Genomic DNA, 27208 nt, shown 5'->3' on the forward strand with positions numbered 1-27208 from the left:
AACTCTCTCGAATCCCATACATTCAAAACACTATTCCTTCTCCATTGCACTACTTCTCGTGATTGACTTAAGCGTCGGAGTGACCTGCCAGGAATCTCCGGTACCCTGCTAATCCGTTCATTTAGTTCTCTCCTTTTTCAGGCGTTGAATTTACTTTTGTAAAAATGTACTTTTGTGTATTTACTTTTGTATTTCATTTTTTGCGTTATATTATTGTGCAAATTTATTATAAGAAATTTCTCGACTTCCAAAAGGTATCCGAAAAAGAGAAAGATAATGTGACAGTCGTTAATAAAACTAGACCTTGAACATAATCGTCGAGACGGTAAACTAATCGTCGAGACGGTAACTAAGTACTAAAAACTGATTTTATTAACGTGTTACATTAGGCGTTGAATTTATATTAAATTTCCGTTGCATATTCAAATGATAAATACTCTCATCCTCTAATTCACATGAGTTCTAATATATATATATAGTATTTTTTTTTAATATACCGCTTTAATTGTCCTTATTCACTACTCATTCATGCAAAGGAACAAATACGTAGTTAAAAGTTTTTTCTTTTGGTCGACGAATTAATTAATATTTGCGTATACATATAAAATTTGTGTGAAGGAACATGCATGCAGCATGCTGATGCGGGTAAGATTGAAGGTCGACGTGCGGGGTTGCTAGAGACGATCCAATAATTCAAACACACAGCTTTACGTCTTACTTTGTCCACGTTCAAGGGCTAAAATTCAGCGAAAGCGACGCAAATGGCCGGAGAACTCACTCACCACCGTCAAAATTAATTAAATGTCCCACGTGTAACTCAACCCTAAACACCATGATCAACTACTCGCTCCATGCATGTTAATTACTCAACCCTTTCTTACTTTTAAACATTTTACATCGATCCACCAATTTACATTATTTTTGATTCCTATCATTTTTTCTTTTATTAATTTTTACTATATATCTAGAACATGAGGTAGGTTATATATAGCATCACAATTAGAAATAAAATTATTAGAATTATACTAACAAAACTCTCTCTTCACATGTGATCATAAGAAGTTTTTTTTAAAAAAAAAATTTGTGCGAGAATTCTAATATTCTATAATAAGCTAAGTGTTTGTATATATAATACTAATAAATTATACTTTAGAATTTATGTATAAATCCACTTTACAATTTATACACAAATAAAAATACTCTTTTCTTTTGTGTACATGATTATTCGTGATGTAAATATATCAAAAATGTTCTCCATTAGCAATGAAATTCAGATCAATAATTAACAATTATTATTATTATTATTATTATTGAATAAGATGGGGCCATGTTTCACAATCCACGATGATGATGCGTTGTTTGTCATTGTCATGACCAAGTTGCTAGGTAACCGACCACTAAAAACACAACGTTAAAAAATAAATTAAAAATAAAAATTAAAATTAAATTAAAATTGCATTGCGGCTAAAACTTTCAACTCAAGTTTCAAGGTGTTGCCGTCCTCTTCCGACACGGCCGTCGCTCTATATCTACTTCAATAACTTCTCACCCACCAACACCAGACCCCGCTTACATTCGATCGTTGCCCGTTAAGCTGATCTCTCTCCTCTCGCCGTCCACCTCTTCCATCTCCGGCGTCATGGCCGCTTCCCACCTTCCGCCGCCCTCCTTCGCGCCGCCACGCAGAGTCAGACCGCGGGCCCTTGCTCAACCATCAGCATCGTCGTCGACGGCTGCCGTCAAGTCGACCAGGAAGAGGGAGGCCGTGGCAGTTACCTCGCCTCCGGCGCCTGCAGCGAGGCGCGCGGGGGAGGCGGCGTCGTTGGCCGACGCGTGGCGACAGATCCAGGGGGAGGGCGACTGGGCCGGGCTGGTGGAGCCGCTGAGTCCGCTCCTCCGCGACGAGATCGTCCGTTACGGCGAGCTGGTGGCGGCGTGTTACAGAGGCTTCGATCTCGACCCGGCGTCGGCCCGCTACCTCAACTGCTTGTACGGCAAGGGGAGCCTGCTCCGCGAGGTGGGCCTGCCCGACGCCGGCTACGTCGTCACTCGCTACGTGTACGCCACCCCGGCGGCCAATGGCTGCAGCCGGTGGATCGGGTACGTGGCGGTCGCCTCGGACCAAGCAGTCCGCCGGCTCGGCCGCCGCGACGTGCTGGTATCTTTCCGCGGGACGGTCACCCACGCGGAGTGGCTCGCCAACTTGATGAGCGCGCTGGAGCCTGCCCGGCTCGACCCGAGCGAGCCGCGGCCGGAGGTGAGGGTCGAGTCGGGGTTCCTGAGCCTCTACACGTCGGATGAGTCCGGCAGCCGGTTCAACGGGGGTAGCTGCCGGCAGCAGCTGCTGTCGGAGGTGGCGCGGCTGATGGGGGAGTACAAGGAGGAGGAGGTGAGCGTGACGTTGGCCGGGCACAGCATGGGGAGCGCCTTGGCGGTGCTGCTGGGATACGACCTGGTGGAACTGGGGTTGAACCGGAGCGGGGAGGTGCCGGTGACGGTCTACTCCTACGGGGGGCCTCGGGTGGGGAACGCCGGCTTCCGGAGGCGGTGTGAGGACCTGGGGCTCAAGGTGCTGCGGGTGGCCAACGCGAACGATCCGGTGACGAAGCTGCCGGGTGTGTTCCTGAACGAGGGCTCAGCGAGCAAGCTGCCGTGGGGCGCCGGCGCCGGCGCGTACTACACTCACCTGGGGGTGGAGGTGGCGCTGGATTTCTTCGACGTGAGGAATTACCCAATGTGCGTGCATGACATAGAAGAGTATTTGGCGTTGCTCAAATGCCCACAAGTGAAGAAGAGCAAGAAGAAGCAGCTCTTGAATAATTATAAGGATGGTGGTCATGGAGTGATGGAGGCTTTCATGGCAATGGCGAGGAGGTTTTTGGAAGAGCCAAGGTTGGATTTGATTTTGTGGGCATGGCTGCACGCCGCCATGCAAGTAAGTATATATATATAAATAACTGATGCAGGATGATGAAGCACAGCTAGTTAGAGTAGGCACCCACTTAGTCCTAAAATATTTGATAGGAGGATGAGGAGTGATCGAGTGCAGGTCATTATTATAAAAATATAATGTATTAGCAATGAAAATCAATGATGATTTTTCATTGTAAATTAACGATAAAATTAATAACGAAATATTATTTCAATATTGTAAATTTATAATGGATTTTAATTTTATGATGAAAATAATTTCGTTGTAAAAGTAGCGATGTAATAATTTTCGTTATGAAAATCATCGTAAAATTAATGTTTGTCGTAAAAATCATCGTAAAATTAATGTTTGGTGCAAAAATCATCACAAATTGACGATGATTTATTGATTCATCGCTAAATTGATGATGAATCATGACGAATCACAGATTCATCGTTAAATTTACCATGAATTTGACGACGAGTCCTTATTCATCACTAAAAACCCTCACTTAACCCAACACCCATGACTTTTCCTTTCCCCTTCACGATTTTCTCTCTCAAAATGCGATTTCTCTTTGGCTTTCTTCTCACCGACGTCCTTGATCCCGATCCTTAAACCCTAAATCCCTCTGGTTTTCTTCTCCCCAATCCCTCCAGCGACTGCGATGACAACGAGCTAGGCGATGGTGCAACACAGTAAAATCTCCTCCTTTCCCTCTCTTTCGCTGCCAGCGCCCGATTTGGCCAGTCAGGTGCCGCTTAGGCCGCTAGCCGACCGCCGAGCACTGATTAGATCGCTGCAAGGCCACCGGCCGCGACTTAGGCCACTAGTCGATCACTGATCGTGGCTCCGATAGATGGCCGACCTCCGGGCGCCGATTAGGTCGTTGCCTGGTCACCTAGCACCGATTAGGCCGCTGCCTGGCCACCAGCGACGGCTTAATTAGGTTGAAGTCTGATTTAGCTGGTCGGCGCTCGATTTTGTTGTCTGTGTCCGATTTGACTGATCGATCGTCGCTTAGGTCGCTGTCGTCGCTCGATTTGGCTTAAGCCATTGGCTAGTCGTCGAGCGCACCTTAAGCCGCAGGCCAGCTGTCGGATGTCGATTAGTTTTATGTTTTATTAATTAAATTATGATGTTCATTTATAAATATTATCCAATTCGAAATGCTAACCATAATATTCATTTATATTTTTTAAAGATTTTATAAAATAATATGATTTTCATACTAATATAGTAGTTATTCTTTTGAGTATCCATCAAATATCTTTCTTTAATTCTGATCTTTTATCATCGTAAGTTAAATTTATTTTTCTTTTTTTTAGTAATTTTTTCTATTTGATTCTTGATTATGATTATCTTATCAACCAGATCTTTCATTTCATTGCATTTTTTATGAATAAAAAATTTATCCAATTCCATCTATTCAAGAATAATTTTATTATTATATTTTCAATCTTTTGCATTTTCATTTAGTTCATGTACTTTCACCTTCTTAAATTTAAATAAATAAATTAGGTTTACTTTTTCAAATTTATTCATTATTCCTTTTAGAATTGGAAAAATTTTGATAATCCATGATTTTAAAACTTTTACTTTTAGAGGGTAGACAATAAATTTTTTTTACTTTTTGAATAATTTTTTAGTTCTTTATATTTGAGTTAAAAAAAAAAAGTAGAGTTAGAGCAGACCCAAAATTATTAAAAAATTAAAATTTTCTTATTTTATTTTATTTCATTGGATCTCTTAGCTTTGATGAGATCGTAGCTTAGATCCGCCAAGGTTTTAAACAAAAAAGAAATAGAATTTTTACTTGAAGATCATTTGTTAATCAATCTAATTAAGAAAATTCTATTTCTAATAGTGGAATATCATTATACATACATTTAACATGTATTTCACTCTTCCGGTCCTTAAAATCCTCATACATGTTGGAATAATAACATACGTCCAACATTTTTAGTTATTATCAATGAAGACATTATAATATTTTTTTCTAAGATAAGCATGGATAAGAATATCAAACTTCTTATTACTTAAGCAAATATAATACTATTCCAAATTTCTGTTATTACCATTTGTTCATTTTCTTCTTCTCATTTTCATCAAGAGCCTTCATATTTTTTTTTCATCTTTTCTTTCTCAAAATCATCAATTTTTAATTCCATTGTTGATTTTTTATTCACAAAATTCCTAAAAATAGATTTAATATTTTGATCGATCTTGTTTCTACTCGATCAAATTTAAAAAAAGCAGAGAATTATTTTACTTCCTCGATCATTAATCAACTCATCCAAGGTCTTCTAATTAAGCATGACATAAAATATTGAATCATTGAGCATTCATCAAACTCGAAGTCCATGTTTTCATAGGAATTGTCTTCCCTAGCTCTTACATTATCGACGTATAGTCAATCTTAAACTTTTGAATAATTATTTTAAGAACTAAATCTTTTGAATATCACATATAAAAACCATGACCTGTCTTTCATTTTCAAAACCTTGTACTAACTATATATATTTAACTATTGCAGTTTAATTAAACTCAATAATAATTCTTGAGTGTGTGCATGTCTCCATGTTTCTTAATTTCTCTTCTACCAACCCTACACAAGTCGATACCTTTAACTCCTTGTTCATACATATATCATCGTTAATATCGATCAGTTTAATTAATTATGAACATTAATTTTGACATCATTTTTCCCGTTGAGCTAGAAAATATGTACACAGGCATGTTTATTAATAAATGCACGCTAATATAGATTAATTAATTAATATGAAAACAGTTGGTTTAAATTAAACCAAAGTATAGCTAGCAAATGAAATTAAAGCTACCTCGTTTCATGCTGTGCCTACATAGACGTAATTAATTATGATGGTTACGTTTAATACTCTAAATATACATTGATAATGATGATACATAATTAATTGCTTCTCAAATTGTATGTTTCTAATTAACTAACAACTTCTCAAATTGTGAATGGTGGCATGAAAGTGAAAGAGCTCTGAAAGTTCACATATGAGAGAAAACACAAAACTTCATGATACATATATATCTTGGACTGCATACTCTATATATATATATATATCTTCGAATATTGATTAATAAACTCATGATAAATTGAAATAGAAGAAAATAGTTAAGTTATCGATCTAGTTTTAAACTGAATGGTTTCAACTTGATTTTAATTTAAAATTTTCCAAACCAAAAAATGTAAAGTCAATCGACCAGCTTGCTCATGCATGCATCACGTTGCTAGCTACCTTGAGCATCATGTCACCTGACGCAAAGCCATGGACAAATAAATAGAATTAGAATACATAAAATCATTTCCCACGTTTCTAGAAGTTTGCAATCCATAAAAAATTATTCATCAATACTAATAATAACATACATTCCTTTTAACTAAATTACTATTTAAAGTAGGAAATCTATGGTTCCCATGTACGATCGATCGGTTTGTGATTGGTCAGCCGCAATAATTGAAAACGTTAAATAGATTTGGTTTCTATTACTGTCCAGAAGTAAATAGATCTGGGCCATCTTTGAATAGTAGCAAATCACGATTTTTTAAAAGGACAAAAGTATAGGAGAACGCCAGCTCACTACATAAATACAAAGCAATACTTAAAATAATTCTTAAATATCTAGCACTGTCTTAAAATTTGGTATTAAGAAATAGGATTCATCTATGTACATTCTGTCCTATTATTATTAGACAGATGTAACGTCTACTTGGTAACATGTCGAATTAGATAAGTTGCATAATAAATAAGGGAATTTTGATATATATATATATATATTGATATATATATATATACATTGATTTAATTCCCCTATACGTTGTTCAACTCAGGTTTCTCTTCTGAGTCAGTAAGGGAAGTTACATTCCCTTCTAGTGTGGTTGTGTCGACTTCATTCTTCACCGGGTAGAATACATAGTGCTGCAAAACGAAGAGGACATCAAAGACTACTACTTCCTGCAAAATTAAACCAAATAAAAATGTTAGGAAATTTGAGAAGAAAATATATATATATCTGAAGAATATATATAGAACAGTACTGTTGAGAGTAGTGGATAATAGGGCGATTTCTGTAATAAATTTATTGGCACATTAGTATCAGGGGAAAGGTTTCTATACTTTCTTGTCGAGTGCAATATATGCATGTAATTATCTTTTTACAACAAAAAAATTGCAATATACTTTGTAGATTTTGATACATTCAAACGGAATGATTTCATTGCTTCATTGTGTTTAACTTGTTGAACTGTCTGGTTTTAAGAACACTGAATACTGTAGAACATCAGGCAAATCTAGTGTAAATTGATAAGGCATGGACTACAAAGACAGTGGCGATTGGTGAAAGAAACACAATGACTCCATAGAAAGCAATTACGTACCACCGAAAGAAGTGTCTTGCCGATATTACCATAGAAGTTAACTAGTGTCTCTGCAGGAAAATTATGTACGTGTCAGGAAAATATCGAAACCAGTGTACGAAGGATAGGTCATCCTGTCGCATGAAAAACCAGTTACTCACTTTGGTCTATGGATTGGATACCCATCTGAGCAAAGTTCAGCACGCCTCCAACTAAATCAAGCAGGATATTGCCAATACTCCAGCCAACTGTGCTCTTGCGTTGGAAGTTCATAAATGCCTAGCAATTAAGTTAGCAGTGTTAAAGAACAATATGGGAGGGAAACAAGGTATCAGGAATTCCACCAATCCAAAATCCAAAAAAATTGTGTAAGGAGTCAAAAATATGACCAGCTTTGTTATATAAAATGACACATCATGTATTATAAAGGTGTTTTCCATGTTCAAGATAGTGTATTTATTTCTACTTTAATGGCTTCCTTATTTCTTTCACTAATTTTTCTTTATCTCAGTTAATTAGGATCCTTCGATTCAAGACATAATTCACAAAGTTAATCTGTCGACTGTATTAAACCTGCATACGATTTTTGAAACCTTGCTCCTTAGAGGTGCAATTATATTACTCTCAAAGCCTACCTATTATTAGTTTATAAGTTGGAATACCTGCTTTTCCAGCTACAGAAAATCTGCAATAAGAAAAAGCCTACCTCTTGTTAATTGGTTTATAAGTTGGAATATCTACCTATCCAGTTGCATAATATCTACAGCAAAGGAGCTAAAGTTCATCAAGGGGGAAACACTACAATGACAGAATACCTACGTCTCCCAGTTACATAATCTCCACAAGAAAGGAGCTAAAAATCATCTTGGGGGAAACCCTACAATTGGGAGAAGTTTGAACAATGGATCAAATTCATCCAAGTGTCCATCAGTTAGTATGTTAAAATTGTCACTAATTAATAATGTCGAAAAGTACTCATCCTTACTGTTTAGGAGAGATGATGAAGTTGGTTATAGTGAAAATAATGCCAAAGATACCCATCCTGCTACATCGAACAACTCAGATATCAAACCTGACTTGCTTAATTTGCAAAATAAAAGTTATATGTGGGGTAATCTGCTCCATTATAACACTAATCTTGAGCGAATTTTCAGATTCCCCAAATATGATTGACCAGCTCAGACATTTCAGAGCAAATGTGTACTACCCACTATAATGAATTCAAAAGGATATTACTCTCTTTTGGTTTCAGGCTGTTCATGTCTGCTTATCCAAATTTTCTCTTTTAGGGAGGTCCTATTTAACCAAGATGTAATGACATGTGATTTAATCAAATCTTAAAAGCAAAGATAGCATCTGTACCTGTGGGATATACTTGATTGCCGTCATGCAAACTTGTATTATGCTAATTAGGAAATAAAGAAAAGAATTAGAATCAGATAAAATAACTACAAGCTCCAAATGTGACAGGAAAATAAATTTAACTTCATTCTGGTCTTGCCATTCAAGGAAGATTAAATGTATCTTCCATGGATTCATGATCTTAATACCTAATTTTTCATAAGAGAACAAAGTATTACTTGAATACAGAGATAAGCCATAGCCAAGAATGTTTGTTCCAAGCGAAGATCAGGCAAGCCAGAGCAGAAAGCAAGACGATTACAGTAATCCCAATGCAAATCTTAGAGACCTTCTGGTTTCCACGCTGTGTAGATTAGAAATAAAAAAAAAATAAGGGAAAAGAAGAATTATGGTATGTACTGTTCAGGCTGAAACTGCAGTTTTTCGTGCATGAAAGGACTACTTACATCATAGATCACCACTTGGAACAGTGTGAAAGCTGTAAGTGCCACAGCATGTATAGAAAAAGCCACATCATTTGCAGCTACAGGAATCATCTGAAATCCATGCAAGTGAAGTAAACTTTCCTAAGGAATCTTTTGCTAGGATAAAGAACTTATTTAGAGTAACAAAATAAACAAACAAAATACAATACAGTTTTTAGTAATTTCCTCTTTCTTAGTCATGGAACAGCTGCTTTTATCACATTAACATGGTTTCACCCCACTTTCAATTAGAATGATACTAGCAGTCCGCATGACAAAAAAGTTAGTTAATGTGTAATCAATAATAGTTCAACAATTAAGAGGTCGGGTGATCAGCTTGTAAAAATAATGACAAGGGTGCAAGAATTGGAAGTTTTCTTGATTTTAACAAACACAAGTGAAGGCAATTTAATCTATTCATTTATCTTCAATAAAATTGTCAATGAATGAAGCATTGAAACATATGGGGATTGTTTGTTTGTACAGATAAGTTGAAGGATGGAAGGATGAACCCATATATTGATCATACATTTTTGTGTGGAAGTTAGTTGGATGAAATGAGAAAGAGGAGAGGATACAACTTGTCGTGAAAAGGGTATTATTTGCCTTTTTTTAATCAAATTTTAATTAGCCTTTCTTCTAACTTATCTTCAACAAGTGAAAGGATGACTAAATGGATGGATCATTTCATCCTTTCCAACGGAACGGATGGAAGGATAAAACAAACTCTATCTATTTGTTTATTTATCCATCCATCCATCCATCCTTTAACATATCCACTACCCTTTCAGCAGCCCTTAGTGCCTTTCCGGAATAACATAAACAGATTCACCTAACCGAGATCAACAATGGTTTTATTCTGATAAAAGAATACCAACCTCATCGGAACCATACTTCTCACGGTATTGCCTCCGGATCGCAGAACTGAAGAACAACCCCGCATTGTAAATGAGGTACGATGAGTGCTTCGTGATGTTGAGAACCAGGAAATCGAAGTTCAACCCTACCACGCTAAAATCAACAACGAAATCAGTCCACTATCCAAACCAAAATCCCACTACCATCATTAAAACCCATCAAAACCAACAATTCCAAGAAAAAAAAAACTCGAGGTTGAAGTAAAAAAAGGTAACAGACAAAGAAAAAAATCGAACCTTTTCCTCCTGAAATTGAGAATGGCCTGGGGGTAGAAGCTTACGGACCAGGCGACGAAGGCGATCCATCCGAAGATCTGATAAGTTACGTCCAGAGAAAGGGAATTCCAAGAAGCCATACCCTCTTTCTCCGGTCACTACTCCGCCTCACTCTAAAGAAACTAGCGACGCAACTATCGCCTTTATTTGGTGCTCCAACAATGCAGAATTTCCGGAAAAACCCTCCTGCTTCGACAGGAGCTGTATCCTTCGTATTCGACGATCGAGTTGTGACGCCGACCGTAGGCGGCAGATGGGATGGGAGGAGAATTGAACAGGGTTCAAGATTCAGAAATTGAAAAAACGCGAGCGCCGCTTCTGGGTTAAATATGCCTATTTATAGGTTATAAATCAAAATTTTAATTTGACAAAGTCAAAAATATTTTTAAAAAATAAAAAAAAATTATTATAAATAATAAAAATAATTTTAAAGATGCGGTGAATGCGGATGGAGTTTACCTAGTAGAATAAAAATGAAAATGAATCAGTATAGATTTTATCTAGTACCAAATAAATTTTTTTTAAAGAACTTCAAAACATATCCGATCTTATATCATTTTAATTTCTGAATTAAAAATTGTGATCCATTAAAATTTATTCCTGTCTTCTTCAAATTGGATCGTTACGATGATATTATTCCTGATGGATATTTAGGCGCTCGTGCCTCGCCTTTTGCATTGTGTAGAAGAATCTGGTCGGACTCCAGGGTAGATTCATAAAAGCATAGAGCTCTTCATCCGCCATTTCTCTTGTTACGCCAGGTAGATCAACGACGAGTGAGTTCGCCGGAGATTCGATTGCCGAATCGAACTCCGAGTCGATTAAAGCTAAGCTATTTGGGACGATGAGAAAATTTAATTGTACATTTTTAAAAAAATGGCATGTATTGATTTGATTTTGAAAAATAATAATAATAATAAACGGACATTTTGCTATTAAAGGGATTTTTTATTTATCTTAAAAAAATATGCTCCATCATATTTTGTCATAAGCTTTAAATTTTTAAAAAATATAATCAATTTAACGTGCTTAAATATATGAGTTATAAGCTTTTTAAAAAAATACAAAATGAAAATTTTTAAAAAATATAATAAAAAACCAAGATATGTAAATTTTATTATAAAAATTAAGCAAACTTATAAAAATATCACTAAAATAAATAATTAGTTTTGCAATACGGCAAAATGCATTGAATATGGTTATTTCATTCTTCACCCTTAAGATATATATAATCATAAGTTTCTTCTCGATAAAATTAATCATTTATTTAAAAATAATAATTAATATTCTTCTCAATAAAATTCAGATGATATCCAAGTAAGTTTCTTCTTGATTGACAATTAACAACAAAAACTCATGTAATTAACAATGATATATGAACGAGAACAAAGAAATTTCATCTCCGATATGATACGTCAATAAGCGTTTGATGGATTTATAGAGTATCACGTTTGAAATTCAATTAGAACAAGAACATATTTTATAGTGAATTTTTTATTGTGGAGGTTGTTAGCTAGACAAATTGCTACAAGCACGAGCGAATTAAGAGGAAAGATCGTCTACCTTCAAGATTAACGGGTCTCCAATAAAAAAACAAAACAAAGCCGAGAAATTTCCATTATTGGAAATACTCAATGAAGATGCCTTTTTTAACCATCCGATTGAGCTTCATTGGATCTCAGCCGTTGGTAGCTGCTTTACCATCCCACCCAAAAAAAAAAAATGAAGAACTTCTTCTTCTTCTTCTTCTTTATCATCATCATCATCATTCTCTCTATACATATAAAAAGGGAAAGAAATTAAGCTTGCTCTACACCTCAATAATGGTGTGGCATGCGCTGCTCATCACTTGGCTCCCGGGTCGTGCCATTGCCATGGCCCTCAGCTTCCTTTCCTTGATCGCAGGGTCCTCCAAAAGCAGCACCTTGTCCTTGTCCCGCACACCCACCATATGAAGATGATCGGCATCCTCCCTCTCCTTTCCCTTGAACAGCAGCCTCTGCTCCTCCGGCTCCAACCCGCTCACCATCGCCACCACCATCTTCAACTCTCCTGTGAAATCGCAACGTTAGCCGGAGGGACAAATTCAGATACTCGAGCTTAAAGCAAATGTACAGATCATACCAAATGTGGCAGTAGCTCCGATGGATATGTCATGCAAATTCGAGCCGGTGGAGATCCTCACTGTGACCATCTCCACGCCTCCCTCCCCGCATTCTCTCTTCTGGACCAGCATGCCCCCCGGCCGCACCTCCCACTGGATATCGCCGCCGCCGGCCGAGCCGCAGCTTCCGCCCCCGCCGCCACTCACCTTAGAACTACTCCTCTTGAAGAGCTTCTTAGCCCTCAGCCTGATCATCCTGTGTCCCTGCACAGCTCGGCGAGACGCAGAAGCCCCTTTTATAGGGATCAAGTGCATGGACACGCTTTATGAGCGTGCGTTAGATAAAGACCCGGTTGAAGGACAGGAGGTTGGTGCTTTATGTCTTAAGAAACGAGAAAGCAATGACCGTGATGTGGTTCTTGAGAAAGGTACTTTGTTAGGCCTGAAAAGAAACGGCAACTTTAAATTGCTTTAGTGAGCTTGTTGGCTAAAGGAGGTGCGGCGACAGGAGAGGTTTGATTAGAATAGATCGCAGGTGGAGCTTCTTGTGGCGTGTTTAGAGGAGATGATTGCCCATTAGGAGGTGAACTAATTACAGAAGCTATTTTTCTTCTCAATTAAGATCGATAAAGGCGTACGTAATATGATTGAGTCGATAGGAAGACGTAGATGGAACAGCGAAAGGGAGGCCCTCCTAAGTCCTAAGTCCAAGTCCTAACCAATTCAGATATGCTAAATCTTTCTCTGAAAGTGAAAGTAATGTAAAATATAGGAGGGTTTTCAATTTTCATCGATGACTTCTGTCCTTGTTGCTAACCGAGGCGTAAACTTGAAGCCAAGGCTGGATCATGACGACGCAAATAGCATAGGTGTGACAGTGAGACTCTAGTCTAGTGAAGTGTAATTTCACATGGCAAATTAGTTAGGAGAAGTAAATAATGCAATCTGCTGGGACTCGAATGAACTGTTTGAGCTAGATACTAAATCTTTCAGACCATTAGATTAGATTTCATTTGGAATGTTTTCTCTTCTTCTCAGGCGTAGCAGCAACAGAGTTTCCTTCTATCATTCAATTCATGCTTCTGAAACAGCAATAATGCTCATGCTGATTGCCTCTTATAATTTAGTTATGTTTTTCATCTTTAATTCCATGTCGTGGCGACCAACTATATATTAACACTCCTACTACAAGCTGGGATTACAATAATCAATAGGCATGCAGTACCATTTATTTCTGGCATCTCTAGCTATTACATTCAGCATCTTAGAGCTAGTGACCAAGCCTAGATTCACAAACATCTCCTACATTTTGACTGCCCTTGCATGTGCTTGCTTGCCCTCTCATAGTGGATGGAACTCACATGAGGAGAACAAAGTGTTCTGGAAGATTAATTTCAGCCTCCGAATGGAGGAGGGACAAGGGAGCCAGACAATTCTTATTATAAAACAAACCACCACCGCCACCTACAAAACTTAACCACATGTACAAAGCATGAAACTTGAGACTGGATGTCTTGAAGTGATCCGCAAAGAAAGTGAGAGAAGAAGGGAGCATGGGGCGTGCCACACTGGTGGCTCGGGCGATCGTTCTCTTGCTCTCGGGCCTCTCCTTGATACTTCACCAAACTACAGTCGGTAAAATGTTGTTACTGCACTTGGTTATGTATGTTGTTAGTGATCAGATAGTTCTGCTCTGCGTCACCGAATTAAGCTTTTGATATGTCCTGTGAAGCTGCGATCAGGCTACACGACCATCGAAGACCGACGACGGCGGCGGCGACGACGAAGGAGAAGATGCCCTGGTGGTGGGATCGGGATTATGTCCGTGTGAGCAGGCGAAGGCCGATCAACAATCGGTTCACTCCGTGAGCTAGCTCGAATAGGTCCTCTGCTTCTTCCAATGGAAAAACCCTTTAGAGATCGAAAATTTTGCTAGCTAGTTAGTTTTAGGAGGCCGCAAAGGCGTTGACATTTGTAAAATTTTCTCTGCTTTATCAGCAGTGTTTCCCTGTTTTACGAATTAAGCTCAGCTCGTTTGAATATGTAGTTCAGTTCTTCATTGTAATAAACTGATGATGAATTCAAACTTCAAGGATGGGTTGAAGCTGAGCAGCTTGAACACGAGGGCGAGATTACGTCGAAAGCTAGCATTGACACGGCAGGTTCCTGTAACCTTTTGAAAATTCTCCTTTCGGATTGGCCGAGTTGGAAGACGACCTTACCAGCTGGTTTTCTAATGGTGATTGGGTACCTTGGAGGCGGAGGAGCAAAAGAGTGGTCAAAATGGCGCGAATCTCCATGTTCTTTACAGCTCGGTGACCACGCTAATCCATGTCTCGATTTCAGAAAATAAAACAGAGACTCCATTGAAAACGTACTGTCGGAGCTCCGCGCTCAGAGCTCGAGGGAGGCGCAGAGGCCTAAATTTGACTTTGATTTTACTTTAGAAACGTGTATATATATATATATATATATATATTTTATTAATACATTCGTATTAATTTTACAGTTAGTATTTATATTCATTTTAATATTAACTCTCAATCATATATTTTTTATTTTTTAATAAAATTTATTAATTAATAAAGTTCAAAGAATTAAACGTCATTAATACGTAGATATTATAATACTCACTCAGATTAATTATAAATATCAATTGAGTATTACTCCTATATTAATATCAATGTCTTTTAATTATATTAATTTAATATATTTAATAATTTTTAAATAAATGAATGTATAATAGAGTATATCTTTTTTATTTAATTATAGCACCTGTCTTTTTTTAATAAAAAAATAGAATATGGAAGTCAATTGTAATAGATGCTTTATTTAGTTATAAAACGTATTTTAATTTAGTAAGTGATTTCACTTAGTTATATGAAGGTAGATGATAAAAAAAAATTAGCCTGTATTTATTTTTTACTTAAAGTACACACATATATAGGTGTTTTCATTTAGTTATGTTAGATACTTAGATGTGATTGTTTTATTTATTTATTTTTAACAAATATTACTTTATAATTTGTAAAATATTTATTTTAAATCTAATGTACAAATGATGCATACAATTATAATCATTTTTAAAATTAATTCAATATTATTTTTTATTTTTTATTTAAATATATAAAATAATATATTTATGAATATTATTATTTTTGTTTAAATTTAAAAATTAATATTTTTTTTCTTATTCAACCTTACTGTGGCTCTAATTTTTATTTTTATTTTTATAATTCAAATATCTAGGCATTGAACTTAATTAATCTTGAAAACAGACTATCTATCTTTTAATTTGTCTATTGGATAAATTTGGAAGTACAAATAACTCTTCAGATAATAATGAATGTATTAGATTTTTCATTGGAGTAAAATAACATCAAGTGTACAATAATTGAGATTGTGATTTTAATGGCTATGTGAAACATAGTAAAATAGCTATCGTAATTTAGATTCATGTAGTAATTTTCATTACAATTATTATATGAACTTAGATTAGTTAAAATTGAAGAACATATACACAAAATAATTCAATGAAAGGTCTATGCTTGAAATTGAGTCAATTTAAATTTATGTATCAGTTTTAAAAGGTTATTACATGTCCTTATGACTCAAACAACAAAGCTATGGCTTTAGATGGTTTTTAAAACTTAGTTACTTCAGGCTCATATATCAATTTTGAATTAAATACAATGTAAAAAATTCAAAAAAGAAAATAAAGTATTAATGAGAGTTAAGAGAGTCCAAAATTAAAGGAGAGCCAACAAACAAAAATATATAAAAATAAATTAGGAGGTGGATCAGGAATTTATCATTTTAAATGAATTCAAAGGTGCAAATAAATTATGAATATATATACAGAACGCTATGACAGGGCATCTTTTTAATAATATTTTTTTAAATATGTATAAATTATATTTCAATTTATATGATAAATAAATTAGAAAAAATAATCTGCCTCCAATATTAATAAAATTTAAATATCTAAATTATAAATAAATATATAAAAAAGGTTTTGTTATTCCACGTGTCCATCTAAATATATAGAGAAAGCTCTAATAGAGCATCTTTTTAATATATATATATATATATATATATAATATTTTAGATTTATTCGATAAATAAATTAGGAAAACAAATGATCTACCTCCAAAATTAATAAAATCCAAATACCTAAATTATAAATAAGTATATAGAGAGACTTTTGTTATTCGATACACTCAACACTCATATGTGAGTAACCCGTGAGCACCTAATATTAATTTATTTTTTTAATTTTCATTTCTTTTAGCCTAAAACTAAACTCTAAATTCTAAAAAAAAATTAAAATTTAAAAAAAATAATTAACACTAGATGTTCATGGATTGTTCATGAAAGAGTGTGCAGGTAACATTTCACTATATCTATATATATAGACAAAAATCAAAAGGAGGTTCATCACCAAAACATCATATGGGCGTCCCTTTTTAAAATGAAATGTCCAAAATACCTTTAATGTAGATCTGATTTAAAATTTATATGTTTCCTACAACTTATAGGAGCCTATTGCTAACTTATACAACACTATCTTTAATAAGGTTGTCAAAATCGCGAGTCAACTCGGCGAGTTTACGAGTTTACGAACTATTATTTCAATTCCGTGTTGAATCAGCTTAAAATCGGGCCCCCCTTGTAAACTCGTAAACTCGCGAGTCAACTCGGTAAACTCTGAGTCAACTCGGTCAAACTCGGTAAACTCGATAAACAAAGGAAATATTTGTTTGATGTTTCCTTTTATCAAATTTGGACAATGAAAGCTTATTTGGTGTATCTATTGGACTATTTTTGTATGAAATTTTAAATTTGTCATTTTGTAACTTGATGTTGAAACATAAATTTTGAAAATTTCATATCTTTTCATGTTAAATTTTCATGTTTAGTCTTTTTTTATATGTGAAAACATGTTGTTGATAACTATGTTTATGTTTTTTTATTAGATATGTGAAATAATGATTGTTCTTATGAAGTTATGATCAAATATATATTATTTGACATTTTATAACTCTTTTTTGGATTATCTGTAAACTCGTACGAGTTTACGATACGAATTTACGATACGAGTTTGTGCACCCCTAACCGAGTCGACACTGGAATCGCGAGTTTGACAACCTTACATTATTTTACTTATGAGAAATGGATAAGCTGATTAAAATAATATTTCAATGAGTAAAATAAATGAAGGGATTCCATGATACCCATTACATTTCAAATGAATATTATTTGATCATAATCAACCGTATAGAAACTAGCATGTGTTTATTATAATATATAGTAATTAGTTGTTAACTTCTAGAAAGTGTCATTATATTATTTTATTTTACTTATTGGAGAGCGATAACATGGTTAAAATAATATTTTAATGAGCAAAATAAAAGAAAAAAATTCCATAATATCAACTATATTTCCAATGAGCATTATCTGATCACAATCGATCATGTAAAAGCCAGTAAATAGCTACTATAACATGTAGTAACTGGTTGTCAGCTTCTATATATAATAGTGATATATTTTATATTGATTTTGTTTATTGAAAAGTGATAACATCGTTAAAATAACATTTCAATGAGTAGAACAAACGAAGAGAACTCCATGACATCCACGATATTTCAAATGAATATCTTCTTATCACGATTGACCGTGTAGAAGTCAGTAAATAGTTGTTACAACATGTAGCATTGGTTGCTAACTTCTATAGAGTAAGATAGCTGGATGTGGTCCTATATTAAGGATATTTCGAACGATTCATTTTAGCATTCATATGACATTTTGACAATTGATAGATGTCCTTTGATTTTTTTTTCATATATATATATATATATATATATATATATATATATATATATATATATATATATATATATATATATATATATATATATATATATTAGGAATGATATGCTGCACACCTTATCCTATACACCTCGTGAGCATCTCGTGTTAAATTTTATTTTATTTTTAATTTCACTTCCTTTAGTATAAATATTATACACTAAGCCTTAAACCCTATACCCTATCCTTTAAACCCTAAAAAAAGGTTTAAAAAAATTTAACACCAGGTGTTTACGGAGTGTGCAAGATATGGTGTACAACATATTATTCTGTGAGCACTTAGTATAATTTTTTTTTTCAATTTTCATTTAGCCTAAATAATATACCCTAAACCTTGAATAGTGAGTATTATACCCTAAATCCTTAACACTATACTCTAAACCTGATGTAGAGGGGTGATGCATGATCATACTTTTGACTCGGATATCAGATCGAGGCACGATCGATTGCTAATCGAAGCTCTTTGAAAGATTTTATTCGGTATAAGATAAAGCCTGTGATGACCCACTTTCGGCCCCATTCGACATCGTTTAATACTTCATCTGCGGCTTCAAACTTATTTTTTTACTATTTATAGTGATTTTTTATTTTTAAGATTTTTGGGTATTTTTAACTTTGTCAAGTTAGGAGTTGGTTTACGGTCTATTTATATGCATGTTTAACTATTTTCGACTAATTTTGATGATTGAATAAAAATTTATTTTTTGGCAAAATGATAGAGACAGTACCGTCATGACTTTCTCTTTGTTGTTCTCAATTTCGCATACTTGTTCTCTCCCCAATTCTCCTCTAATATTCCTCTTCCAGAATAATCGTTATTCTATTCAGTATCAAAATCTAAAAAAAAAATATACTAGGTGCTCATGGGATGTGCAACATAAGGTATGCATCGATATATATGTCTGTGTGAATTTTGATATGTTGGACACCATCTATGAGTACCTGAGTGTAAAAAAAATATAAATTTATATATATATATGTGTGTGCGTGTGTTATCTTGCATATCCACTGTGAGCATCTGGTGTGTGCGGGATGCTCGGATTACACTCTATCACTCATGAATGGTGAGCACCCTTTACCAAAACAAAGCATGTAAAATTATCATAACATGATCCACTTTGCATATACCTGAATCTTGTAAAGTTTTTTATTTTACTTTTTCACAGATGATCATGAGACCGATCGTATAGGACTGTTGGGGTGGCGGATTCCACCTTTTATCCAAAAAGAATCTTGTAAAGTTTGGCTCGTACTTTGTCCTCTGCACAAGCAAGGAACTTATCTTCTACACTCATATTGTAAGTGTGAGGCATCTAAAATCTGAGGGACGGGGTGAAACGTGTAGTTCTTAGAATTGGCTTGGCCTTTTTCGTTGATCGGCAATTATTCTTCAATTCTGACGGCAGTCACTTTAGAGGAGTAAAGAGTTGGCTCGATGGCCCGCTTCAGCCTCTAATCTATTGGTACATAGCCCTTTTAGGCGCCTGAGCCTACTCATGGAGATTGAGATGCCTCCACTGAGAAGCAAGGTAGTCGGTTCGCTTGAGCTTTATTCTTCCTGCTCCTTGCTTTGTTCAGTTCCATTCCTTCTTCTTTGATGCCGTTTCTGTGTGTATATATATCTCTGGAGAGCCTTTGGATAATTCGCACACTGGAAGCTGATAGGTTTTTGCTCTCTTGACTGCCACAGAAATGGACGACGACGACGGCGGCGGCAGCGACGAAGTTGCAGTTGATAAAGAGCGACCGCCACCTCTTTTCGGCCTCGGACGACAGCGCCGTGATCAAGCAGATAGTCGCCACCCACTCCCCTGACGGCCGTGACGTCGACACGAGGCCGCTGATGCACATCATCGAGGACATTCTGCGAAGGGCCACTCCCACTGTCGTCGTGGTATGTATAGGAGGTTGTTTATGAGATCGAACCATTTTTGTGCTGGATTTAATGTCACTGAGCTTGTAACTCTGCAGACTCCGCAGGCTCAGCTGGAGCTTGTGGAAGAGAAACTGAATCGCGCTGAAGTGATCGGAATGCTCGAAGCATTGGCTTACACCATTCATAGGATTTCTTGCGAAGTATATATACATATATAATAAACTTTTGATGATTACTAGATTCTTCTATTCCTCTGTACGATGGATGTCGATTTCTGTAGATCACCTGCAAGTGCTCCGGCGGACTCGACTCGCACACGACGACGTTTGCAGTGTTCAATTCGCTATCGCACTACACTTGGGACGCGAAGGTGGTGCTGGCGCTGGCGGCCTTCGCGGTGAGCTACGGCGAGTTCTGGCTCACCACGCAGTTGCACACCGTGAACCCTTTGGCCAAGTCGGTGGCGCTGCTCAAGCAGTCGCCGGACATCCTGGAGCATGCCGAGGCGCTCAAGCCACGCTTCGACGCCCTCAACAACCTCACCAAGGCGATGCTGGACGTCGCCAAGTGCATCATCCAATTCAAGGAGCTCCCCTCCGAGTACATTTCGCCGGACACCCCCGACATGGCGTCGGCCATGGCGCACATCCCCACGGCCGTCTACTGGACCATCCGAAGCGTCGTGGCTTGCTCTTCCCAGATCGTGGGTCTCATCGGCCTCGGCCATGAGTAAACACTGTCGTCTATCTCCATGTCTCATTCGTAGAACATTATTATTACTTAAAGCTCAACTCTTTTAACCCCCACGTTGCCAGGAACATCAGCTCGGCCACCGAAGTGTGGGAGCTCGCGAGTTTAGCACACAAAGTTGGCAACATTTATGGGCATCTTACCAAACAACTAGAATTGTGTTATCGACACATTGGTACATTCTCTTCTTCTTCTTCTGCAAGAAGCAAAGTATAGTAGTTGAACATTATTGTTTGTTTCAGGTGAGAAGAAGCACATCGAAACTTATCTGATGCTAGTGAAGCTGTTTGAGAGCGTGCATTTCGACAATTTGAAGATTCTCAGGGCATTGATCCATTCCAAGGACGACCTGCCGCTCGTCGAGGGATCCACGAAGAGAAGAGTCAGCGTGGACGTGCTGCGGAGGAAGATCGTGGTGCTGCTTATCTCCGACCTCGACATCATCCGCGAGGAGCTCCTCACCCTGATACAGATATACAAGGACACCAACAGGATGAAGGAGGAGGAGCGGCAGTACGAGATCGTGTGGCTGCCGATGACTGACAGGCACGTCCCCTGGTCGGCGGCCAAGGAGGAGATCTTCAACCGGCTGGCCTCCACCATGCCGTGGTACTCGCTTTACCACCCGTCGTTGATGGAGCCGGCGGTGGTCAAGTACATCCGCGAGGTGTGGCGGTTCGACAAGAAGCCGATTCTGGTGGTGTTGGACGGACAGGGGAAGGTTGTCTCCCCCAACGCCCTCCACATGATGTGGATTTGGGGCAGACTCGCCTTCCCGTTCACCAGCAACAGGGAGGAGGCTCTCTGGAGGGATGAAACTTGGCGCCTCGAGCTCCTCGTCGACGAAATCGATCCCGCCGTGCTTACATGGGTACTTTTACGACTTGTTTTCCTTTATCTAGAACATAATTTAATGGCCGCCGTGCTTACAGGCGAGTGAAGGGCGGCATGTGTGCTTGTATGGAGGCGAGAACATTGGGTGGATACGGCGGTTCACGGCGGCGATGAGGCGGGTTTCGCAGGAGGCGCGGGTGCCGGTGGAGATGGTGTACGTGGGGAAGAGCAACCCGAGGGACAGAGTGAAGAAGGCGACGGCGGTGATCGCGGAGGAGAAGCTGAGCGGGTACTGGAAGGACCCGGTGATGGTGTGGTTCTTCTGGGTGCGGCTGGAGAGCATGTGGCACTCCAAGATGCAGCTCGGGCGGACGATCGATAACGACCCCATCATGAAGGAGGTGATGACGATGCTGAGCTTCGACGGGAACGACGAGGGGTGGGCGCTGCTCAGCCGAGGGTCACTGGAGATGGTGGAGGCGGACGGGGGAAGATGGCGGACTGCCTGGGTCAGTTCGATAAGTGGAAGAGCGACGTGGAGGTGGAGGGGCTGGTGCCGGCGCTGAGAAGAGCTCTGGAACCGCTCCGCACGGTGGAGCACTGCACGCGCCTCATCCTGCCCAGCGACTCCGTCGAGATCAAGGAGCAGGTGGTGTGCGCCGAGTGCGGCCGCCCCATGGACAAGTTCGTGCTCTACCGCTGCTGCAACGACTGAGGAGAGAAGCTGCTGCCGCTCACTCTGCTCCCAGCACTGCTACTTTGTCTTGTGTCCTGCATTGTCAGTTTGTCAATTTTAGTGGGTTATTATGCATCTAGCTTGGTTATTGTAAACTGTATTGAACTCCTAATATTATCTAGTCTTTCTTTATACGTACCATGGAAGGTGTTGACCAAGAAAATAGAGTGTCTATCAGACATTTAGTTCAGTGTATAATAATCAGAAGCAAACAGATATGAGTTCGCAAACACAAACATTCGACAGCCACAACATAGTGTCTGAATTTGTAACAGCATTGGAGATAAGCCAGAAATCTTATTTCTACTCGACTAAATCTGTCACGTTGGTGAGAAGATTTTAAGCTGATTTTGTGTAGAATCTGATGCCCACAGCAAAACCCAAGATAAGGAGAGGAACCAAAAACTGGAGGATCTTGACAACGAACTCAGATGTCTTGTCCTGGTTATAGTGCGGCTGTTTGGGAGGAGTGTATGCTACTTTCTTTGGGATTGTTGTGGCATCAATTTCTCCAATATAATACTCATCCATCATCGCCCTTGCAGTGGTGCTATGGCCAACATCTTCAAAATCATCAGTTGCATCTTTCCCTGACAAAATGAAAAGAAAAAAAAAAAAGTACCTGATGGATTAACTATTCAAAAAGTATGGTAATCGGCAATCATTCGAGATAGGTATACCGGTGGATGAGAGCAAAACCTCATCTCCTCCAGGGTGATCTTCTAAGAACTTAGTAACATCATAAACCTGGAAAATAGTGCATTAGGAGAAAAACGGAAACCAACACTATGATCAACTTCTGGAATATATACAAATTGAGTAGGCCCAATCAAAATTAACTCATTTGTATTCCTTTTCTTTTCTGTAGTGTCTCACTATCTAATTCAGTTTTCGTATAAGCAAAAAATGAGTTTTCTTATGCAATTGATAGCATAGCATAATCAGATTTATTAAGTATGAGTGAAAACTGAAACAATTAAATACTTGGCGTTACTAGACCACAATTAATGTCCAAATATTCCCACACAGAAAGGTAAATTTCAACGAAGGTTGATCAATAACCAGTGCATATACTTTGTGATAACCATAGTCAAAATTAGGGTTTGTGGTACATCACAAACCTTTAGCTGAAGGATTAAATTTTATCAAGTGAAATAGCGATAATTACACAAACACAGTTGTTAAATTGGATGGCCACCTGTACAGAATTTGGGCCATTAAAAAACTGTAAATTTATAGATTTAACATTCTATTCACAATACAGTATGACTAAGCTTGAACTTTGTTGGGTGATTGACCACTTATCCTAATGGTTGGTTGTCAGGAAATAATAAGATTTATGTTTTTATGGGCTAGCAGCAACTTAAACTAGTTGTTGACGTCTGGAAAAAATAAATACTATGCAGCAAAGAAAGAGCGAATAAATTTTGTGAAACTTTATGAATCTATGATAGCTTATGTAAGCATCAAAGTTTTATAGAAAAGACATATTGATAAGCCAAACAAACATGAGCTATAGAGGATAACTTTCCAAATAATAACACAATAAGCCAAAATAGAATCAATATCGTCTTGAAGTAGACTAATATATTTTGTAACTAGAAAAGTTGAATTGATTAGAGTAGAAGCTGAAAGGGATAGAGGGAAACCAAAGAAGGCTAGTTATTATGTTAAAACAATGTTTAAATTTGTGGCATAGCCTTGCATATAGCTGAATGGAGGCATAAGGTCTATGTAGCCACCAATAGTAGGGAAAAATAGAGCTTGATGATGATGATGACGACAGACATTTTAAAGGAAAAAAAGTTTGTCAAACCATAAAAGGGTATTGCAAAGACTTCAATCATATAGTATGTTTTATTTTTTGATACATGCATAATATCCTTGAAAGAGGTAAAGGTGAGTGCATCCAAGTTAAATTAGATTATTGTGAATCGAGTGTAAATGTACAAATTTATTAACCATATACAAATGACAATGGGTTTTTATTATAACAACATCTTATTAGAAAAGAAAGTTTGATTTCTATAATTTCAACATTTTAATAATTATGTTTGCCAATGTGCAATCATCATACTTCTTTTATCATCTTCTATATTCCAAATCTTAATCTTCACTGTTGCTGGGCATGAGAAAACAATTTAAGAATAACAGATCATGATCAAATTACTTGAATGACCTCAAGTGTTGCTTGGCGATTTGCTTGATTATCATTAAGAATTTCTCTTACGAATCACAGGGAAGAATCTTATTCCATCAAACTTAACAAACCAATATAAAAAAGTTAGCACAGTTTAACATGACAGGAACAAAAAGTGAAAAGATTTTTATCACCTAATTGTTTGGGTAGAAAACATAATAAAATCACAGATCATGCTTTCACTAGATGCTTCCCTTGATTTAGACTACACTCAATACCAATAGATGATAAAATGAAACATGTTTGGATGACATAGACATTTCAAAGTCAACCGATAAATTCTATAGTTGGATGAGTTTAATCAATTACATGGAAGATGAAAGGGTAGAGGGAGATCAAAATACACAATAGAAAATGTAACATAAAATAAATTAAATGATTTGAAAAAATTCTAGTGATAGAACCTTGCAAAATGCAAAATGGAGGGTAAGATTTATATAGCCGACCCTAAATAGTTGAGACAAATAACAATAACTATGCTCACCACTGTTCAAGTTGGTCTTCCTCGGTATTAGATTCCTTGAAAAAAAATTTACCATCTGATAAGCACCATAACATCTAGATTTTTGAGCATGAGCTGTTGTCCACCAAAAACTATACTTATTTCGTCACTATTTATTACGGTCTTTCCAATTAAAGATGCCGGTAAGTTTTCTATCAACTGTATAATGTTCATTCATCCTTTCTTGAAATGTTCAAAGAGAAAGAACCTTGACAAAATGAATAGCCATAGACTAACCAGAGGAGACATCTTCAGTTTAGAAACATGGCAACATTCAATCAAGCTAACAAGGAAATAAAAAGTTCAGATGCTTCACCAAACGTAGACTTGTTCAGATGGCAGAAATTTAGGTGTAAAATAATGGCATGCATAGAAATTATTGCATCAGCTATAATTTTTTTTTTTGGTCTCCCTATACCTATAGTACCTTCAACCTGAATCAATTGGACTCATCTAATTATATATCTTCATAAAATCTTAGGAAGACGTAGTCAATAGTTTGATTAATGTTAGAAACCTAGATTAAAACTGTTTTTTCCGCCATCTCATCTTACGAGGTCAAAGCAATCTACTTTGACTTGCATCATTCAACAATCTAATTTCTCCAAGCAAAGCATGTGTATCGTAGTAATAAAATACGGTGCAGTTTAATAACCCAGAATATGCAATCTAAAACGGCAACAAAAGTATCATGCTTGCAAGCCCCGAAAATAAATCCAACAAAACTTACACGGAAAGTTCACCGATTGACAAGATCCAAAATGTCGAAATCGTGGATGGTTTTGGCAAAATAGATCGGATCATGGACCGTAGAATCCGAGATAGAAAGGGCGTAGAAAAGTTAAAAGATCCCCGAAAAATAAAAGATGACCATACGGATCAGAGAAAACTAACAAAGGCTAAGCGAACACAGACCTTGCCGCCAATGATGAGCCAGCAATCCTTGGAGGTGTTGTGCGTCGATACCTCGGCAAGGGTGTGGACCTTCGCGTCGCCGGCCATCTCCTCCGACTGCTCCGGAATCGATAGATCCAAAGCAAGCGAAAGGGAAGAGGGGGAAAGTGGTGGGTGAAAGAGTTGCCATCGGAGGGTAACCAATTTATAATGATAAATTTCCAGATCGAGAATAACTGGCAAAAAAATCAAAAGAGTAATAAAATAAACTTCAAATTTATTTTTCTTTTTTTTATAATAACTATCCAAAACAAGACAAAACTACGACCAACCGAAGATGTCTGCATAAACAGTACTTAAATCTAAAACCCACGGAAAATACCCACACTCTCTCCTGTCTCCACGTTGATTTGGGTCCCTGTTAATAACGTGACCCAGCTACACACCCAGTCCTGCAACGCTCTGTAACTATAAGGCACTATAAATAAATATGACTTTTTAAAAATCATCAATAACTTTTTCATCGAAATTCATTAATAAATCTAAAAATAGTAAAAATATAATATATATCTATATAAAGACAATTGCAAAACTCTTGTTAATACGGAATTTCGAATCAGAATGGAATCATATTAAATTTATTATATACAATTTTTTTCTATTTTCTGACTCAAATTCGCAGTTGTAAATTCAACAATAATTTTAAAGTTGCATCAAAACCCCTTCTAAAATTTTAATATATAAAAATAAATTTATCAATGATAAAAAAAATAAAACAGTAGAAATTTGGTATAAATTTAAAACTTTTTGATTTGAAGCTGAATGAGCTGAAATGAAAAAAAATGCATCTTTTAATAAAATACAAAATATGATGTGTAATTTAAAATTTTCAAAAATCTAAATTGCCGAAACGACTTTCAAATAATTGTCGATTAAAATGGGTTTTTACAAAAAAAAAAAAGTCAAGTTGAATAGAAAGGCATTTTAGGAAATCATCAAAACTCGTGCATCTTTGATAAATTAAAAAATAAGAAAATATTTAAAAAACAGATTTTTTAAATATCTTTGTTTATTAACATTTTCAAATGAACGACAACAAAATAATTCATGAATTAGTAAAATGAACA

General features: G+C 36.8%; 4 protein-coding genes and 1 pseudogene across 4 annotated transcripts; 2 read left to right on the forward strand and 3 right to left on the reverse strand.

Moving 5' to 3' along the window:
• Nucleotides 1-1639: 1639 nt before the first annotated feature.
• LOC141832574 (galactolipase DONGLE, chloroplastic-like) lies at nucleotides 1640-3039 on the forward strand. The gene is made up of 2 exons (XM_074720059.1): nucleotides 1640-2935; nucleotides 3025-3039. The coding sequence occupies exons 1-2, from the start codon at nucleotides 1640-1642 to the stop codon at nucleotides 3037-3039; spliced, it is 1311 nt and encodes a 436-aa protein (XP_074576160.1).
• A 3714-nt stretch (nucleotides 3040-6753) lies between these two features.
• On the reverse strand, nucleotides 6754-10397 carry LOC141832658 (cystinosin homolog). Its single transcript, XM_074720117.1, has 8 exons — nucleotides 10279-10397; nucleotides 10003-10135; nucleotides 9107-9196; nucleotides 8879-9003; nucleotides 8661-8703; nucleotides 7460-7577; nucleotides 7320-7369; nucleotides 6754-6897 (listed from the first exon to the last, which is right to left on the reverse strand). Exons 1-8 carry the CDS (start codon nucleotides 10395-10397, stop codon nucleotides 6754-6756), a joined length of 822 nt encoding a protein of 273 aa, XP_074576218.1.
• A 1730-nt stretch (nucleotides 10398-12127) lies between these two features.
• LOC141831357 (BAG family molecular chaperone regulator 2-like) lies at nucleotides 12128-12676 on the reverse strand. The gene is made up of 2 exons (XM_074718711.1): nucleotides 12442-12676; nucleotides 12128-12369 (listed from the first exon to the last, which is right to left on the reverse strand). The coding sequence occupies exons 1-2, from the start codon at nucleotides 12674-12676 to the stop codon at nucleotides 12128-12130; spliced, it is 477 nt and encodes a 158-aa protein (XP_074574812.1).
• A 58-nt stretch (nucleotides 12677-12734) lies between these two features.
• On the forward strand, nucleotides 12735-22512 carry LOC141832575 (protein SIEVE ELEMENT OCCLUSION B-like; annotated as a pseudogene).
• A 122-nt stretch (nucleotides 22513-22634) lies between these two features.
• LOC141832029 (cytochrome b5-like) lies at nucleotides 22635-26251 on the reverse strand. The gene is made up of 3 exons (XM_074719490.1): nucleotides 26103-26251; nucleotides 23166-23232; nucleotides 22635-23075 (listed from the first exon to the last, which is right to left on the reverse strand). Exons 1-3 carry the CDS (start codon nucleotides 26187-26189, stop codon nucleotides 22825-22827), a joined length of 405 nt encoding a protein of 134 aa, XP_074575591.1. The 5' UTR covers nucleotides 26190-26251; the 3' UTR covers nucleotides 22635-22824.
• Nucleotides 26252-27208: the final 957 nt, after the last annotated feature.

The sequence above is a fragment of the Curcuma longa genome, chromosome 7 (assembly GCF_044706935.1).
Source record: "Curcuma longa cultivar G26 ecotype Majalengka, Jawa Barat chromosome 7, ITB_CL_G26_1.1, whole genome shotgun sequence".
NCBI lineage: Eukaryota > Viridiplantae > Streptophyta > Magnoliopsida > Zingiberales > Zingiberaceae > Curcuma > Curcuma longa.

Bases quoted from the DNA above. Each gene is read 5' to 3' on its own strand.
- LOC141832574 (XM_074720059.1), top strand. From the start codon at position 1,640: ATGGCCGCTTCCCACCTTCCGCCGCCCTCCTTCGCGCCGCCACGCAGA.
- LOC141832658 (XM_074720117.1), bottom strand. From the start codon at position 10,397: ATGGCTTCTTGGAATTCCCTTTCTCTGGACGTAACTTATCAGATCTTC. The intron at 10,136-10,278 runs GTTCGATTTTTT...TGTTGATTTTAG, and splicing joins CTCAATTTCAGGAGGAAAAG to CGTGGTAGGGTTGAACTTCG. The intron at 9,004-9,106 runs GTAAGTAGTCCT...TAATCTACACAG, and splicing joins TCCAAGTGGTGATCTATGAT to CGTGGAAACCAGAAGGTCTC.
- LOC141831357 (XM_074718711.1), bottom strand. From the start codon at position 12,676: ATGATCAGGCTGAGGGCTAAGAAGCTCTTCAAGAGGAGTAGTTCTAAG. The intron at 12,370-12,441 runs GTATGATCTGTA...GCGATTTCACAG, and splicing joins CGGAGCTACTGCCACATTTG to GAGAGTTGAAGATGGTGGTG.
- LOC141832029 (XM_074719490.1), bottom strand. From the start codon at position 26,189: ATGGCCGGCGACGCGAAGGTCCACACCCTTGCCGAGGTATCGACGCAC. The intron at 23,233-26,102 runs GTCTGTGTTCGC...ACTATTTTCCAG, and splicing joins GGCTCATCATTGGCGGCAAG to GTTTATGATGTTACTAAGTT. The intron at 23,076-23,165 runs GTATACCTATCT...TCATTTTGTCAG, and splicing joins GGTTTTGCTCTCATCCACCG to GGAAAGATGCAACTGATGAT.